This window comes from Tyto alba, unplaced genomic scaffold (assembly GCF_018691265.1).
Source record: "Tyto alba isolate M040663 unplaced genomic scaffold, T.alba_DEE_v4.0 Super-Scaffold_27, whole genome shotgun sequence".
NCBI classification, from domain to species: domain Eukaryota; kingdom Metazoa; phylum Chordata; class Aves; order Strigiformes; family Tytonidae; genus Tyto; species Tyto alba.
In genome coordinates, this window is record NW_024881301.1 from 27,558,959 (window position 1) to 27,576,466 (window position 17,508).

The following is a 17,508-nucleotide window of genomic DNA, read 5'->3' on the forward strand; positions in this document are numbered from 1 at the left end:
CTTGAAAATGTCTTCCTGTTCATGAAAGTAGAAATTCTCAAAATCTGTCTCTGGGCATTGTGCCATTTTGTGGTACTAATAGATCATTCTGTTCTGACAGGAAGAGTTTTAAATAAATGTCCACTCAACAAGCAGCTGTGTGAAACAGGCTGATCTGGCCTCTGTCTTTAGGTCAAATACTCACTGTCTCTGCTGCAAAACAAAATACAAAAAATAAAGAACTAAAGTCTGATGGGGCACATTCGGTTAACGCGGAGGAATTTCAAAATGTCTTGCAACAGTGGGTCCGCATCTCAGCAGTGCATAGAGTATGGAAAAACGTTCTTTCTGGTTGCTGCAGGAGAGCTTTACGGCTGCAGAGGATCCTGCTGGCTTTAATAGGCTCTGAAGACATTACTGATTAACCTGGCTTACAAGCAACTGGCGTTAAACTGCCTGATGCTCCTGACATATGCCTTCGTCTCTTCCCTGCATATAGATCAAGAGGCAAAATCTATGGAGGAAACTAATACCAGCATTGTCAAAAAGCAAAAATAGCAGAGCAGTGTAGTGATATGTTTAACTTCTGCTTTGCAGAATATCTTTGGATAAAATTACAAACATATCACACATACCCAAGTTCAGTGAATATTATCCATGAAAAAATGTGGAAATGAGGGAAGAGAAAGAGCTGGATAAGACGTGGGAAACAAATTAATCCTTCATGACAGAGCTCATCATATGTTATAAGAAAGTGTGGTACGAGCTGAGTCAAAGTTTGGTAGATTGCAGGAGAAAATAAAGACTGTGATTGCTGTCTCTGGCTGCTGAACAAAGTGAGCCTTCAAGGTTCAACTGTTAGTTAGAAATAATCAACATGCTGTCTTGTCACCAACACATCTTGTTCTGTGCTTTGATAGAGAAGGATCTAAGCTTTTATAGTAGGTCGCATACTGAACTTGACAGCATCATTCTGATAAAGAAAGAAGAAAGGGAAAAGCTGTAATGAGTACATTTGACAAGACTTGCATTGTCAAGGCCTCAAAAAGAAAGCTTGATTGGTTTGACCTTACGGGTGAGCCAAGTCTGGGCAGGGCCGTAAAATTATAATGTTTCTGACCCTTAATTATAATACCTTCCTTTTTCCTTTAGTGTTCTGTCTTCAAGACAGCTGAAATGCTCCAACTTCACCACTTCTACTGATCCTAGAAAAATTGTGTGCTTCCTCATAACTTGAGGATATTAATCAATTTATTTCTTGCACGTTCAGAGACACAGAAAGAAAGAAGTGCTTGAGCCAACATTTATTTACTTACCTATTTATTTATCTATTTGTTCTCCAGCTTTACACAGGGAACATGTGTCTTGAATTGGCATGTGAGAGAGTAGAACTTTTGGGGACACTAGAGTCTCCCTGAAGAGCAAAATGCAGGGTTTTTATCACTTCTCACACTATGTGGAGGTTGTGATATTAGAATAGCTAGGAATAATTTAAAAAAAAAAAAAAAAGAAAACCCACACAATACCCAGCTTGCTGAGAAAGAGCTTGCTATGTAGCTGTCAGTACTGCTTTGCCTCTCCAGGAGAGAGTTTGAGTTGACTGCCTGCCATGGCCACAAAAATCCAGTTTAGCCTGCATCTTTCTGATCTCTCTTCGTAGTTGTATTGATGCCTTCTCATTTGAGAAAGCTCTCCGGTGAGAGTCATAATGGGAATTATAATGAAAGGGAAAGGGGTAGAGAAGCTTCATCACCATCCAGGATAACATTATCTGATAAACTCTTCATCTGAACATGGTGTCACTTTAGGACACCCTAAAATAGAATGGCATACCAAGGTTGATGTGCTATCAGTTGCCTTTTGATCTCACTGATTCAGCAGAATTTCCCTGTTGAAAACTGCTCAGTAAGTTCAAACCATTATAATAAACGTTGAAGATGTTCTTGAACTCTTAAAAATTATTGAGGAGGTCCTTGGAAAAATTACACTGAGTACCATTAAAAGATTTTGTGAGTGGGAACCCACAAACTATTGTGGGACTGTCATTGTTCTCATAAAATGAAACAGGACTGATCATTTACGTATTGCTTTCCCCCATATCCTGCAATATGCAAGAAAGCAGAAGAATTTCAGGGATGTAAATGAATATACTGCATGAAATGCACGCACATGAATGTTTGATACATACAGCCTTTAAATGCATTGCCAAGCATTTAAATTCATACTTCTTAATTATCAGAGTTTTCCTCTTGGGTTTGCAGACAAATGTTTGAACAGTTTGGTTAATCACTGCAGCCCTAATCGGTCTGAAGTTAGCTGCTGTTTTGAATTATCTCTCTATCTTGTATGTCTTGCAAAGTACCACAGTAAGGTGATGTAGTTCCTGTAGGACCCTCTCCTAGAAATGTAAGACCACCACAGACCTGGTCAGATCAGAGTGGCTGATTCTAGAAATATTAGAAGCATGGGCAGCCTGAAATAGCCATTCTGGTTAGTTCGATACAGAAAAGGTTATCTGTTGCATAAAGTCGCTTAATAAACAAAGTAGACTAAATAATATTTAAAAGTATTAAGTAATTTCAGCTGCAAAATAGGGCTCCTAAATGCTCAGCTAGACAGACTAAACAAAGGCAAGATTATTTAAGAAGGAGTCTTGCTGAGTGCAATTCAAATTATCTCATATATTGAGTTAAGCATCTTGCAAGATGGAAAAAGAGAAGGGCTATTAGATGAACATATTTCAACAAGTTTTTGTAATTCAAGGCTAAGGTAATAAAACAGATTCTTTGCTTCATTTTATGGAATTTGCGTATCTCATGTTGTGCAGCATCTCTGCTTAGCCAAAGGTCATGCAGCTAAGCTTGTGTCAACTTTCTTTGCTGACAGTGTACTGTGATTCATTCGTAAAGATTTTTATTTCATGGTGCTTTAAATATGAAGCTCTTTTCATGGTCATACTTTTCATTTCTAGTATCAAGACTGCGCTTTTGAATGGTGTAGCAAGAATGAAAAGAAATTAACAGGGATTATCTATGTATTTATTCCTTAAATTTCTTTGTTCCTTAGTAAAGCCCCTGATATATTCTGAATATTTCCATTTATCAAATAATAAAAAGAGCCTGTTTCTGCAGTCTAGGCATCTTTGGCAAATATGTTGCATCAAAGAAAGAAAGAAGTGCATGGTGGATAACAGTAAATATCCAGAAAATGCAAGAAGAGCTTACTTCTGATTTTTCCCATCAATAGCCCTGATAGTGTTCCTTAACATCTTAAAATATGGATCTCATAGAACAGTCTGAATAGCAGCGGCCAATATTACCACTTCACTAATACTGTGTTAGGATGTAAGAAAAAGCATGCAAAAAACTGAGAGTTCCAAAGAAACCAGGGAAGAAAAATGTATTGTTTAATTGTTATGTCTGGTAACAAATTATAGTCTGAAGCCCCTCAAGGGAAGAGATAAGTGAATCTGGGAGCCCACACCCCTCATGAGTGTTGTAACTTCATCCCTACTTGGTGAGAAGGGAACCTCTACCATCTTGCATTCTCTTCCTCACCTGAAAAGGGAAGTTTGTGAACAGTACCTTGAGCTGGACCTTCATTTCTAAAGCTTTGCTATTGTTAAAAATACCTGAAATGGAAACGATGGGGAAAATGTTGTTTTAAATCCATCTTTAATCTTTGTGTTTACAGCTCAACTGCAAACTCCCTCATTTGACCCACCAGCAGCAGCCCCTACTCTTGTTCTCTCACCTGTGTAGAGCTGAGGTGTAACGCACTGCCGTGGGTAAAGGCCAGGGCTGCCTAAGTGCCAGCTGCCTTGCTTCTCTTCCCTGGCAGTGGCTCCTCTGAGTTGGTAGCATTTGTCCTTCACCGATGCCTTGCTTGGATCAGTGTTTTCTTTTAACCTTGTCTAAGTCTGTCTTCAGAGGCAGTTCTGTAGTTTACCGTAGATCTTGATTTACAGCATGAGACAGCAAGCGGTACACATAAGAATTGCTCATGTCTTGAAATACTTCAGCCCTTCTGAACTGAATCTGAAGTACAGATTCTGACTGATTTATGGTGTTATAGCTTATTGAAGCTGATGTAATACTGAGCAGTTAATTCTTTCTGAAGCACACTACCTACAGTCTTTAGAAGGAAGCAGAAATTAGAATAAATTATAACATTAATATTTTCTACCTTAGGTCTCTCTTCTCATCCTCTGTTCAGTAGATCTGCACAGTTGACTTTAAATTGATTAAAATATCTATCCTGAGCTTAAAAAATTACAGATGTTCCGTCTTTATCCATCACGCTTTCTTGCTACTCATCACCCCCATGACTTGGAAAACACACAATATTTTAGGTGTGGTGGATTTCAGAAGCTTATAGGAATGAGCAATGTAATGACAAGATGCCAAAAGTTAATTTATGCTAGCCAACACTGCAGGACATTCTGCTTATAAAAACACTGGTACTGTTTTACAGAGGTTATTGCAGAATGTCCCACAGCAATGGCTGTATTTCATAAAGTACTGGCATCTCAGTTTATTGAACGAATTCTTGAGAGGTGAGACTGGGACTGTAACATCACTGCTCAAACCTGTGTGTTAAATGTGCAGCATTCTGGCAAAGTGGCCATTTTTTGCTCTCAGTTTTTCCTTTCACTGACTGTGAAATGTTATGTGTGTTCACACACCTCACTATCTCACAAACCTTGCCAATGAACTTAAAGAGACCTAAGCCTGCCACATACAGAGAGAAAAGATGGCCACATGAAGGAAAGTGTGCCAGTGGGTCACACTTTGGTCCTCACGAGAACAGTGAGGGATGTAAAGCAGAGTTAATGCTGTGACTTTGGGGGAAGGTCAATAAAAATGTCAGTAAAAAGTTAAAGAATTCAGGGGTTCCTCAAATGTTTAGCTAAAGGTCTCTCTTGTGGCATTAATGTAGATGTTTATTAAAACAACATTTGCTTGTTTAGAAATCTTGGGACAAGTCCTGGTATAATTCAATTTAGGATGAGGTCCAAGAATCCTGAGCGCTCTTCAGTATTGACTGCATGCTTCCCTATGATTAAGGCATCAAGTCAAGAAAATTTCAAAGCAGTTTTTAGAATTCATTGTAGCTGCTTTACTGTTTAATGAATGACACTTTTTGTTCCTTCCATGGTAGATATTATTATAATAACATTACCCAGCAGAGACCTAGTCTGAGAACGCAAAACAAACAGCAAAGCATCCTTTCAGGCTATCAGAAACTTATGAATATCAATAAATCCAAAATTTCACAAAGGAAAATATTGTTCCATTAATAATAATGGCTAAAGCTTATTTTACCAGCTTTCAATATTCCTGAATATTACAGACACAGATGGGAAAAAATTAGTATATTTTTCCGTTGTTCCATCACTAGTCAACATCAAGCCTTAGACTTTGTTGTCTGGAAACTTTTCTTTTTGTGTAATGTATTTCTTGATTTAATGAAATGAACTTGTGGTATTTCCTTTATTGTTGTGATGGGCGAGTTCTGTGGAAACTTAGGAGTGGGGTACAGAGGTTGAACAAGAGCAGACACAGAGCAGCCCCACTACTACATACTCTGGCAGCCACAGCCCTGATTCAGAGATTGTCAGAGAAAAAGAGGAAAGGTGTCCAACCAATATTATCAGTCAGGGAAAACCTGGGCTCCAAATTGATATGCTGCCTTGAGCACCAAAGTGTTTCACTAGCAAAAAGATTCCAGAAGTGTTATGTTAAAAGGATTGCTAATTTAAAACCTGTAGAAAGGTAGAGTCAAACCAGTGGGTACTGAAGTGCGAGGTTTGAGCACATAATTACCCGTTCCTCTTCACCTGATGTGGGTATGGTGAGTTTTGAAACAGAACTGATTTATGTCCTAGCAAGGCTTTAGACTGGGATCTGTAAACTTAGGGAGAAAAAGAAGTAAGCTGTTTGGGCTTCTGGAATATTTTAAAGAGTTCTCTTGATGCCAAGGGAGAGATTTTCTCCTATGAAAAACACATTTGGATTTATCTTTATATTCAGCTTAGTTTTGATACAAGTTGTTTGTCTCCATTGGTCTGCCGCTCCCCTCAGGGGAAAAAAGAAACAAACAACCCAGAGAACTGCAGAGCCATTAGAAAGTCATGAGACCATCAAGTAGTGCTGGTGACTGGGTCTTATAGAAAAGTTATTTGAGGGAAGAATTGTACTCTAACTTCAGACCTCATGATAGTATCACAGTCTGGCTAGGCAGAAGATGAGAAAGGTTTTCCTCTTGCTATGTTAAGGTGATTAGAGAGAGTTGTTGCTGACTCAAATAAGTAGGTAGGTAAATAAATATTTATGCAAAGTCAGTGCTGAAATAATGTTATTGACTTGAAAGCATAAGATTTGCTGCCCCATCTTACATTTTCTAAATCCCCATGACTAGCTTTGAGACAAAGGAAAAGTTTCATGCTCTGCCTCATATGAGCAGTCTAGTTGTTGAGAGTTAAAAATACCAGGAAACAAGCAGTAGTAAAGCTTTCACATGCTGACTTCAAGGAATTGTGCATAGCAGGCTCCATTAAACAAAGGGCAGAGCCACTTCTATAATAAAGCAGAAAAACAGGCCTCTCGGTTACATTCAGGATTCTAACAGCTACCAGGAGAATTCATGTGCTTTCATAGTACAAGCTTCTCTTGCATTTAGTCCTTAAGATGACAAAATCATAAGCAGAAGTTGTTCAGCTGGACTGAAAAAAACCTTGAGAGATAAAGCCTTTAGAGGTAAAATGCGAGCATCACATAAATACGTACATTCAGGGATGATTCTGTTGTTCTTGCAGAAACCTCTGTGGGCTCATGTCATCCAGCACTCTGGAGATGCAGTTTGAATGCTGCTTCCATGAAGTGTACAAAACACTCTGCCTTTTTAAGAAAGCCTCCCTATTCATCTTTTATGTTGCTGGTTTTATGGTTTGAAAAGTCATCCTGAAATTATTTCCTCTGCTGAGAGTATGGCTTGGGCTGGAGAGAATGGAAGATAAAAAAGGATGGACAGACCCACACACACCCTCCCCTGGCTCAAAAAAGAAATCTCATAATAATAGCAAACAGTAAATTAAAAGTATCTTACCTGGAGCTTATTTGAATTCTTAGATAGCTTTCAGTCTAACAAGCAGTTAACCAAAATTTAATTGTACCTGTAATTAAAATAGTTATACTAAAAGTGAGTCAGCCAGCTGGCATGTACAACTTCCCCGCTCTTATACTACTCCCAATAAATTTAAAAAGGTACTCCTTATTATGATGTTTGAAAATTAGGAGCTGCTTCTCTCAGAATATGCTGCTCATTTTATTCAGAACAAAGACTTCTAACTTCCAGCACTGTGTGAAAACAGAGCTTGAATTAGGTGCTCTGAAGAAGCGGGAGATGGGGCATCAAAGAGCCTTCTGTTCATTAAGATAAACACCGAATATGTGTTTCATGTTTGGTTTTGGTATAACATTCTGAATAGAGGATTAAGCAGTTGCTTCCCACAGTCTTAAGCTACTGAGATGGTGTGGGAGAAGGAAGAGAATAAAAGGATTTAAGCTATTATGCAAAGAATTAGTGTTGAGAGAGTAAAAGGTCTCCCTATTACCCATTGAATTCTGCATGGATTTAGTGGTGCTGAGAGGGGAACATAGCTCTCCATTTTAGTCCATCTGAAGTTTCAGCCTGCACACTGATCTTGTGAGATGGACTCTTGCAACTTGATTATGTACTTTCAAACAAAACTATATACTTTTCATCAAAAAAAAGCACGTGTTTTCATAACTGAAATTTCCTTTCTATGTAATTCTTTTTGTTACATCTTAACTTCAGAAAGAAGCCTGTTTAATCTATACATGGCAAGATATTTTTTTGGAAGCACAAATGACATCTGGAGACACAGATTTTTCCCTTCTTGCTCACAAATGCAGTCACCTCAGTTGCTGAAAGAATCATGGCCCACCCCACTTTGTGTTCCCCAATCAATTTTTATTACATGTCTTTTATAGATCAAGTTGATTGGACTGTTCACGTGAGTCAGCGTGAACAAGGGGTTTTCAAACTGTCAGTGCCTTATGCATTTTCTGTGAGTGTGGATGATGGGTGGTTTCAGGAATTTGCTGATAAACCATTTACAGTGTTTTATTTTGAGTTTTAATGAACTAGATTTGCTAATGGTTGTGACCAATATTGGAATGCTATTACATTAGAAGATCTCCTTTCTGTTGATTGCAGGGAAATGTTAATGTATTAATTTTAATGCTCAATTTCCATGAGGGGGCCCTTATACCCTTAATTCTGTTTTTAAAAGTAATATTTAGTTGCTCTTAGCCAACCTCTAAGCTCATTTTCCTATTTTCTTATATTTATATTCTGTTTATTTAATCTTTAAGCTACCAACTGTAGCTGTTTAGTAGTTATACACTTTTTTTCTCAAATATTTTTTCCTCTTGGAATCTGCTACTTGTCACTCTGGGAGACAGGCAGTAGCTAGATTTGGTCTGACTTAGGACAGCCATTCTCATATTTTAGGAAAACAAAACAAAACACCAGGAATGTGTATATTTAATATTTTTATTGATGAATGTAGTAGCCCTACCAGAGGAATAGTGATCAACGTTTCTTATTAAGTTGATTGTATTTTCTTCTCATTATTTGCTCTGCTAGTATTGTATTTGTAACATTTCAGAGCTGCACTTTGGGGGAAGAGGGCTGGATCATCATATGAATATTTCATTTTTGCGTTTGCATTGGTTTGTTTGAAGCGGGATTGCTGAAAAATAGCAGTGGTTAGAATGTATTTTTAAATGTAGTTTTAAGCCAAAGCACTCAAATATTCAAAGGAGATATATGAAGCTACCATTATCAAGTTCATCCCCCAGAGCTGTTCTTCAGGAGAATAACACTAAGTAGGTGGCAGACTTCAGTCAGAGACATTCAGTTCTATGCATAAAACACCGAAAAAAAGCTCAGAAATGAATCTTAATGTACGCTTCTTGGAGGAAGTGAAGGAAGGACTCCAAATGTTTGACAGGATTTGCAGGTTCCATGGCTTCATTAGCACATTGACTCACAGGTCCCACATGGTGATCTGTCTTGTCTGGGATTTATTAGAAAGTGGCTACATCTTGATTTCACTCCCTGCTGATTGGTTTGCTGAGATTTCAGCTCATCATTTCTCTGTTTCATTGCTATCAGTTAGGTAATGATGAAGAATAATGAATCATATTGATCTTTTTCTTATCCAAAGATATACGTGAGTTTGGATTTACTGGAGTAACAGAGAATTTGTTCACTTAAACCTCAACTTCTGTTTTTTTTTCACAGCAAGTTAGAACAATAACAGTATATTTGATTTATGGCTCTCTTCTTCCTTATCTTCAGTATTTAATTTCTCATAATAAGAGAGATAAGAAATGTATTTGAATGCAGATCACAGAGGTTTCTGAGTACATCCTGAAAACCTTAAGCACCAGGGCTTTCATTCTAGAGGCTCAGTTTCAGTCTCTGCTTTATCTTAATCTTTTTATTCAAAATCTTTTATAGATGTTGACATGCGCCTATCTGTCTACAGTTCTTTCAGGAAGAACTAACATTTGAACATTTGAGCTACTGAAATCGTGGTTCTTTCAGAGAGGAGATTGTATGCCATTATACGTTTGCCATTTCTGTAATGCAAAACCAGGTCTATACTAGCTCAAAAGCATTCCATACTGAACACTTATTGGATGTCTGTGTATCTCATATTTCTCTGATTAGATAAAATTCCACTGGAAAAGTCCATCTTACTGTGTTTTGTGTATAACAAGCAGGTAATAAGAAAGAGGTAATGCAAATACAAGATGTTATCACCAGGCAAGCCAAACAGTACATTTACAGTACTGTAGTGACAGTTGTGCATAGTTTGAACCCTCTTATAAATGTGAGATAACTTACCCTTCTCTTCCAGATGACTGAACTGTCCCACAGTCTCTGTGGATAGGCATATGTACACATGCAATTCCTATGGAAGAGCTGACATTGTAAATTTATCTGTGGGTTATCCAGTGCACTGGCACTCTGAATTTTCTGTACTGGAACAGTGTCAGTTTCCATAACGGTACCCAAAGTGAAGTATAAGATGGGATGGTAGGTCCGAGATGGTGCTAATCTGTCAGGATGCTGTAATAGGCAAACACGCATCAGCAATATGAGGCTTAACAGCATCTCCACAGGTTTACTAGAGTACTTTGGCAAGGAGGTTTTTACTACCCAAAAGTACAAGCTTTCGTTTTCAATCTCTTCAGCTCAGTAAGTTTGCCACGGCCGAGATGTATGGCATTCATTGTGGCAACAAATAGTGTGAAAAATTAGGTGCTATTGGCAAGAAGATCATGTCTGGCTTAATGTAAAAATAAAACATCCACACAGAGACAAATTAATAAGGGACATATTAGCCCACAGAAATGCAGGAGTTTCCCTTTTAACAAGGAAGTTCTTACATTTCTACCATCGGAAGAAGTCAGTCATTAATGAGTGCAAATTGTGGACTGTGAGCATCCTAAATACAGTGAATGGTATTAGATAGACTTAATCTGGTGTAAGTTAGACCACATTGGATTCATTCTGATCACAATTAGAGAATGCATAAATTGTTCTTCATTTTAAAATAATTCACCTTAATGAAACAATGCAGTGATAAGGAATAGAATCCGTAAAGTGAGAGGGCATCAAGGCAGTTGAGTCCTTCCCAGCACCTACTCCAAATGAAGTACTGGTGATTTTTTCAAGCTGTATATTTTTCAAAAGGCTTAAGGTGTGCTACTTCTTTTATCACCAAACAGACATCTAGGGAAGAGTTTCCAAGTATTCATAGTTAAGGAACTGTGCATAAAACCAGAGTTCTTTATAGAGAGAAGATAAAATGCAGGAATGCAATAAGCTAATAAATACCAAGTCAACCATAATTTAGAAAATTACCTTCTTATTTACCTTAGATAAGCTCAGTCAAGCAATGAGTTTTAGACTTGTCACCCCAAATGTGAGACTAGATACAATAATGCAAGTCCTCAGATCATGTTACAGGCCACAGATTTGCTCTGGTTTTTAGTTTCTCTTCCCGATATTCTTTTCCCTAATGGGGAGAGGGAGATGAGGTAAGCACTAGATTTATTCAGGAAACAGCACAGATAATTTTATTTAGCAAAATAAAAATAAATCACAACTATTTTCTGAATATACCCATTTTTCTGTCAGAACAAACTTCAGATTGCCAGCAGTTGTTTCACAAGGTTTTCTGTGACATCAGACCTAATCACAACCTATTCTGCTACTTAAAAATATGGGACCCTGGCAACACAGCTTCCTCTCTCCAATCACGGGGCAACAACGCAACTGCAGGCTATTGCATTTGGATTTGTCAGAATAAATAATTAAGAGGCTCATCAGCTTCTCACTAATGAACAAGAAAATGTGATTAAGCAACTTTAAGAGAGAATGGCTGAAGACAATATAGAAATGATAGCAGGATGATTGCTGTGAATGAGAGACTGAAATTTCTGCATAAGAGGTTTCTTCAACAAGACACAAGGACAGTAGTTTAATCTTCCATTAAAAGATTTCTGCCAATTTGGAAAAGCTCTGAATCAGGAGATTACAGACATCTCAAAAGCTGACAAGGCAGTCACTTCTCTTAAGACAGCTTCTTTCTGGAAAATGCTGAGAAATAACTTTTCATTTTTTTTTTTTTTTTTTTTTTTTTTTTACTATTTCAAGACTCTTAACTTCTACCAAACAATGACTAAGACGTCTCTGACTAGCTAATCTTTTATTCTCAAAGACTCTGAAAATACAAATCATCTTTCAGACCAAAATGTTCTGGAGTTGCTTGCCAAGTTTACTGTGGCTAACATCTAGAAATTGTACTGATTAGCTTCTGGCAGTGTTCCTTGAAAGTGCTTTGTGTGTTAGTATCTCATTAAATATCTTATTTCGCTTTATTCTTTAGTGCCAAAAAATGTACTTCACCTTGTATCTAATCTGTTCTGTGCTTTTACTGTCTGGTCTCCTAGCTTATCTGAAAGAGATAACATATAATATAGAAACTTGAAGAAAGGTGAAATAACAGAAGTTGCTGTAATTCTCCTGTATGTCAGGAGAAAGAGATCTTATTTTTTTCCTTTATAGATATTCATAAATGAAACAGTCTTTTTACGAGTAAAGAGACAAGTCAACAATCAGATTACAAGATTTCTCTCTAAGGGTGGTTATATCGGACTGTAGAAGTTTCCAGATACTCAGATTGAAAAATGGTATGCACAGATTTGAGTGTGAGATTCATAGTTACACAGTTTAAACAAACAATCAAAAAAAAAAAAAAAAAACAAACATCTTTTTAGTTACAGAAATGCTCATGTACCTCAAATAAGATACTCGACATTATAGAAGATACTCTGGGTCTAAAATCTAGGCAGAAAAATACTGTTCTACTTCAAGATGCCTTTGAGGAAATTATTCTTTCCTTTTCTGTTTCCACATTATGTAGGTCCATCATAGTGCAACACGTAGTATGCATAATAGAAAACACTTTGGATTTTAAACCAAAACTCCAGCTGTCTTCAGTGGAGATTGGATTGGATTTAAACAGGTTGTCAGCCCTCAGGTATCTCCCTGTGTTCCTTACAATACTTTGAGACCATATTGTTCCTTTGTAATTGTCTTCCATAAAGATACAAATTCATAGGTTTTCAGTTTCTGGTTTGAAGATTGCTTGTACTTTTCTTGTTCCACGTCATAAATTACTGTTTCACTAGGGCTAGGGATATTCCATTTCTCGTACCATATGCATTGTCACACCCAGTTACTTGTTTCCTGTCAGTGGTTTATCCCAGGGAACATCACAACCTACCTCTTTGTCTCAGATTACGTATCTTCTCCTTTGACTGAAATAGCTGGTTTTGTAGCTGAAGCTTATATTTTAGCTTCCTGCAGAGAAGCAAAATATCCGCAAAGCCATAGGTGACCATGTTATATCATCCAATGGCATATCCTCTGAGCACAAGAATGAGAAGCCATTTCAGTGTGGACATCTAACAAATACACAACCTCCTCTCAGAAAGCAGAGATGCAGAAGAGGTCTCCATCTGTCAGGAAATCTCTGCAGTCTCCTTGTCCAAACCTATCAGTGTAGCAAAAAAAAAAAAAAAAAAAAAAAGGGGGCAAAGAAAGACAACACATTTCCTCTGTATGTTTTTTCCAGGCCAAGTTCTGTGAAAACTTCTCTGCAAAGCTTATCTGGAGCAAATAGATTGCATGGGTGTATTCAGGGAGACATTCACAACATCCTCCTTCTTTTGCTTCTGCATAAAGAAGAGCAGGCTTGAAAGAATATTTATTCAATATTCAAGTAAATTCCTTGTAGACTCACATTTGTATTTTGTCATTACATTTATAATTTTATTATTCTTATTTTGTCTTAGACATAGCAATTTTCTTTCTGTGTTCTGTTGGGATTGATTCCTGTCATGGTTTGAGCCTGGAGCACAACTGAGCACCACGCAGCTGTTCACTCACTCCTTCCCTCCCAGCTCTAAGAAAGGAAAAAATGAAACAAAAAGGCTCAGGAATCAACAGGGAGGGGTGGCTCGCCCATTACAGTCACAGGCAGAAGACAGACTCATTAGGGGAAGGAACAAAAAGAACATCACTTTAAATCAAACACTAACAAAGACAGCACTTAACAGCCAAGGTGGGACAGTGAGAAGCCCCACCACATCCAAAACCACCTCCTCCCACCGCTCCCTTCTCCCCGGGCTCAGCTCTGCTCCCGATCTCTCCCCCTCCTCCCCCCGTGGGGCAGGGGCAGGGGATGGGGGTCACAGCCAGCTCGCCGCTCCTTCCCCTTTGGGAGGTGGGGTGAGCGCCGCACATCCCTCCCCGGCTCCCCGGGGCTCCCCTCTCACTGGAGACAGTCCTCCGTGAACCTTCTCCGGTGTGAGTCCTCCCCACGGGCTGCACCTGTTCCTGAGCTGCTTTGGCGCAGGTCACCCCCACATGTTGCATCCTCCCAGTGCTGAACTACAACAACAGGGGCTTCCCCTCCCATCAGAGTCCCGGTTTCCTTTAAGTACAGACACCTGTCCTGGTGTGGGCTCCTCTACAGCCTTCAGGCCGGCCTCTGCCGCACTGTAGAGCCCAGTGGGTTGCAGGGGAGGCAGCCCTGCCGCCTCACCACGGGCCGCAGTGGAGTCTGCTCCCGTGCACCTTCCTCTTCTTTTCTTCCGCTGACCTCGGTGTTTGCATAGGTGTCTCCCTCACAACCCCTCCTCTCAGGTTCCCCTCCTTAAATATTTATCGCGGAGGTGCAGCCACTGCCACTGATTGGCCAGAGGTGCAGCCACTCAGCCTTGGCCAGAGGCGGGTCCGACTTGGAGCCGGGGGAGCTTCCAGAAGCTTCTCACAGGGGCCACCACCGTAGCCCCCTCCCCCCGCTACCAAAAACCCACCGCAGAAACCCAGCACAATGCCTCATTCCCATTATCTCCAGAGCCAAATCTGGAGCAAAACTTGCTTTTCAAATTAATTATGCCAGAACATCTTAGTGATACGTATAGGCTGGAACTATCAATGTTGTAATGCATGTGAATCCATTTCAGTGTAACTTTAGATTTCTACAGTAGATTAATTGTAGATAAATCCTCGGTACAACAGTACTTCTGAAGCTTTTGTATGAGGAAAGAAACATTTGCAAATTGTATATTCATTTAAAGGAACCTAAAACTACCAGTTTTGTACTAGTTACCTCGCAGCTGCAACATTCTGAAAAATCATCCTTTTTGTACACTTCTGTAAAAATAAATCATCTGACATGTACATGCACTTTTCTCTTGTAGGTGGAATGGAGAAAATAAAACAGCATACCTTTGCATTAGCTCACTACACCTATACTGTGCTGTCTACCTTAAAATATGCCAGTGGGGCTCCTGTAGTACGTATTTACAGCGATACAGATTTCAGCAGTCCTGACATCCAGGGTCCAATCATTAATTTTAACATTCTCGATGAAAATGGAGAAGTGATCGGCTTTTCACAGGTATGTTTTTTTCTTGCTTTAATTAAGTGTTGTGTTTCTATTTTGAACATATTCACAATCTATACTAGTCCCTTCTGAGGTTTCGGTTTTGTTTCTTCATATCTGTGCACAATGTATGCACATCATTTTTAAAGTAGTAGAAGGAGAATCCAATAAATAGTGCTAGCACAATGCAAAGTACATAATAGCCAAATCCAGTATCTTACAGATTTTATACTTTACACATAGGAAGTTTGAAAGTGGGCTGTTGTAACAGCATGTATTGACTAGGCAGTTGGGTTTCTTGTTGACTTCCTGACTAGGCCGTTAGGTTTCTTGTTGACTTCCTTCTCTAGAGTACTCAAAGCTGCAAATTGAAGAGCAAGTCTAAATCATCTGATATAAGAGACTGCCTTGAAGCTTTGACATACAAGTGAAATCAGATCTCAAAATACTGCAGTCACCCCTGAAAGAGGAGTTCTCTTTTCCCTTCAGTTCTAATAATTACATTCTTGTAATATTCCTAAGGAAGCATTGGGCAAAGTTGAATGATCAGTGTAAGGTGTGAGATTCAAGATCAAAATATGCTTAAATGCTGTCTTTCTCAACACCTTTCTCTAGCCTTTATCCATCAGGTATATGGAGTATCTGTAAGATGAAACTTTGTGAAACTTTTCTGCCTTCAGCAGAGAGGTAATGGTGTATGACCATAATCATGTATGCAGTGGGTAATAAAGGGTAACATAGCTCACTTGCTCATCAGCAGAAGTCAGAAAGACCACAGTGCTCTAGGTTTGCTTAATTCTTCTGTTTTTCATTGGCTGATGATTGAATAAGCCCACAAGTCAAGTTCAAGTGTATGACCTTGAATTTTAAAAAGCTATCAATAACTGGCACCATCTCTCTCCGTGGCTACCTCCCTCTACCAGCAGTGGTGGCAGAGCTGCATTGCTCTTGGAAGCTGGTAGTTCTGGGCCGTGAGGGAGAGAGCGGGAGTACTGCAAAACATGTTCCTCTCTGCCGAAGAGAAGAGAAGACAGGCAACGAGGGGAACACAGAGACGCGTCTACAAGAATACAAGAGGAGATCCATATATACGCAGGGGGGAACAGAAGAGAAGCAGTTACTTTATAGCCTGACTATACGGAGCTTTACAGGTTTTTTTAAGGCACTTACCACACTGATGAACAGGGGAGCAGCAAATGTATAGTACTGGAGAAGGTCTTCTTCCCATATGTCTTTTTTTGGACTGTGCTACCAAATAGTCTCAAATATTTGCCACATTTCATTTCAAAGAATTCCACATTTTAGGAGTGGATTAGCCATTTATACAGTCCTGAATATGTGTGGCAATGTTCAGAAAAGGCTAGAGATGTTAACACAGCTGGGTTGGCAGAACACTCCACAAACACTCCGATGTTGCTTCTGTCCTTTGATTAGAACCAAAATCTTTATTTGCACTTCTGATTTTCACAATTTCTCGGTAAAAATGGCTCTTGCCTCTTTCACTTTTTTAAACTCAACTGTACCCTCAAAGAAAAAATTATTTTATAGTCTTATGCCTCCATTGTGCCTGTTTGCTGCAGTGGCTGCTCATAAAAAGCTTCTTTATTGATCTGTGTCATCTGGATTGTGCTATTCACCAGGTTCTCATCATTTCTGGCATGAGTATGTAGAATGAAGAACTATAAAGTTTTCAAATGCATACCAGTCACATCTGCAGTGCCTGTTAGATTACTTTGTTTAATTAAAATAATGTGCAATTTAATGACTTTTAGAAATTAACAAGCAACAGCACTATTCTTTCTAAAGCTATAATACATGTGATATATATATAATTGGCTTCTTTATGGCATGATATTCTTTCATAGACATCTTATAGCTGTTATGGGGTAGAAAAATGTTTGCTTCTTCTTTATGATTACAAAGAAAATGCATACAACAGAGACTAAGCTTCGTCAAACTGACAACACAATCTCATCTTCATACCTGTATGTATGTCTAAAATTAAATGGGTTTATTCACATCAAAGTTAAATCCAATACCCCTGTTAATGATTTAGATATTAAATAGTGTCCTCTAGTTTGGTCACGTATGTGATCTGCACATTCATGTGGATTCACTGATCAGTCTCCAAATGCAATCTAGTGGAGTTAGGGAAACACAGTTTCAGAAGGTTCCCAGAAAATATTTTGGGGAATTTTTAATGAAGGGAAAATTGGATGACATTTCTATTTGATATACCTACTACTAGTGGACACCAATGAATGACTCAGGCGTTATTTCTATTAGTATATTAAAAGAGAAATGACAGAATGCCCTATTCCTTTATGGATGATATGCCATCCATTATTAATTACTTATAACCAGGAATCCAACCAGTTCTATTTGTCTTTCTGACAGGCAATTGTTATATGCCCATTGCCACTTAGAGGGTACAGTGTGGCTGGACATTAGCATTTGGTAGCCTGAAA

General features: G+C 38.7%; 1 protein-coding gene across 1 annotated transcript in view; it reads left to right on the plus strand.

Moving 5' to 3' along the window:
* The window catches only part of MOCOS (molybdenum cofactor sulfurase), a 223,861-nt gene that overhangs the window by 157,038 nt on the left and 49,315 nt on the right, over positions 1–17,508 (plus strand). Inside the window, exon 6 of the mRNA XM_042798201.1 lies at positions 14,856–15,055. Coding sequence (XP_042654135.1) covers positions 14,856–15,055 — 200 coding nt within the window. The remainder of the gene's footprint in view (positions 1–14,855; positions 15,056–17,508) is intronic.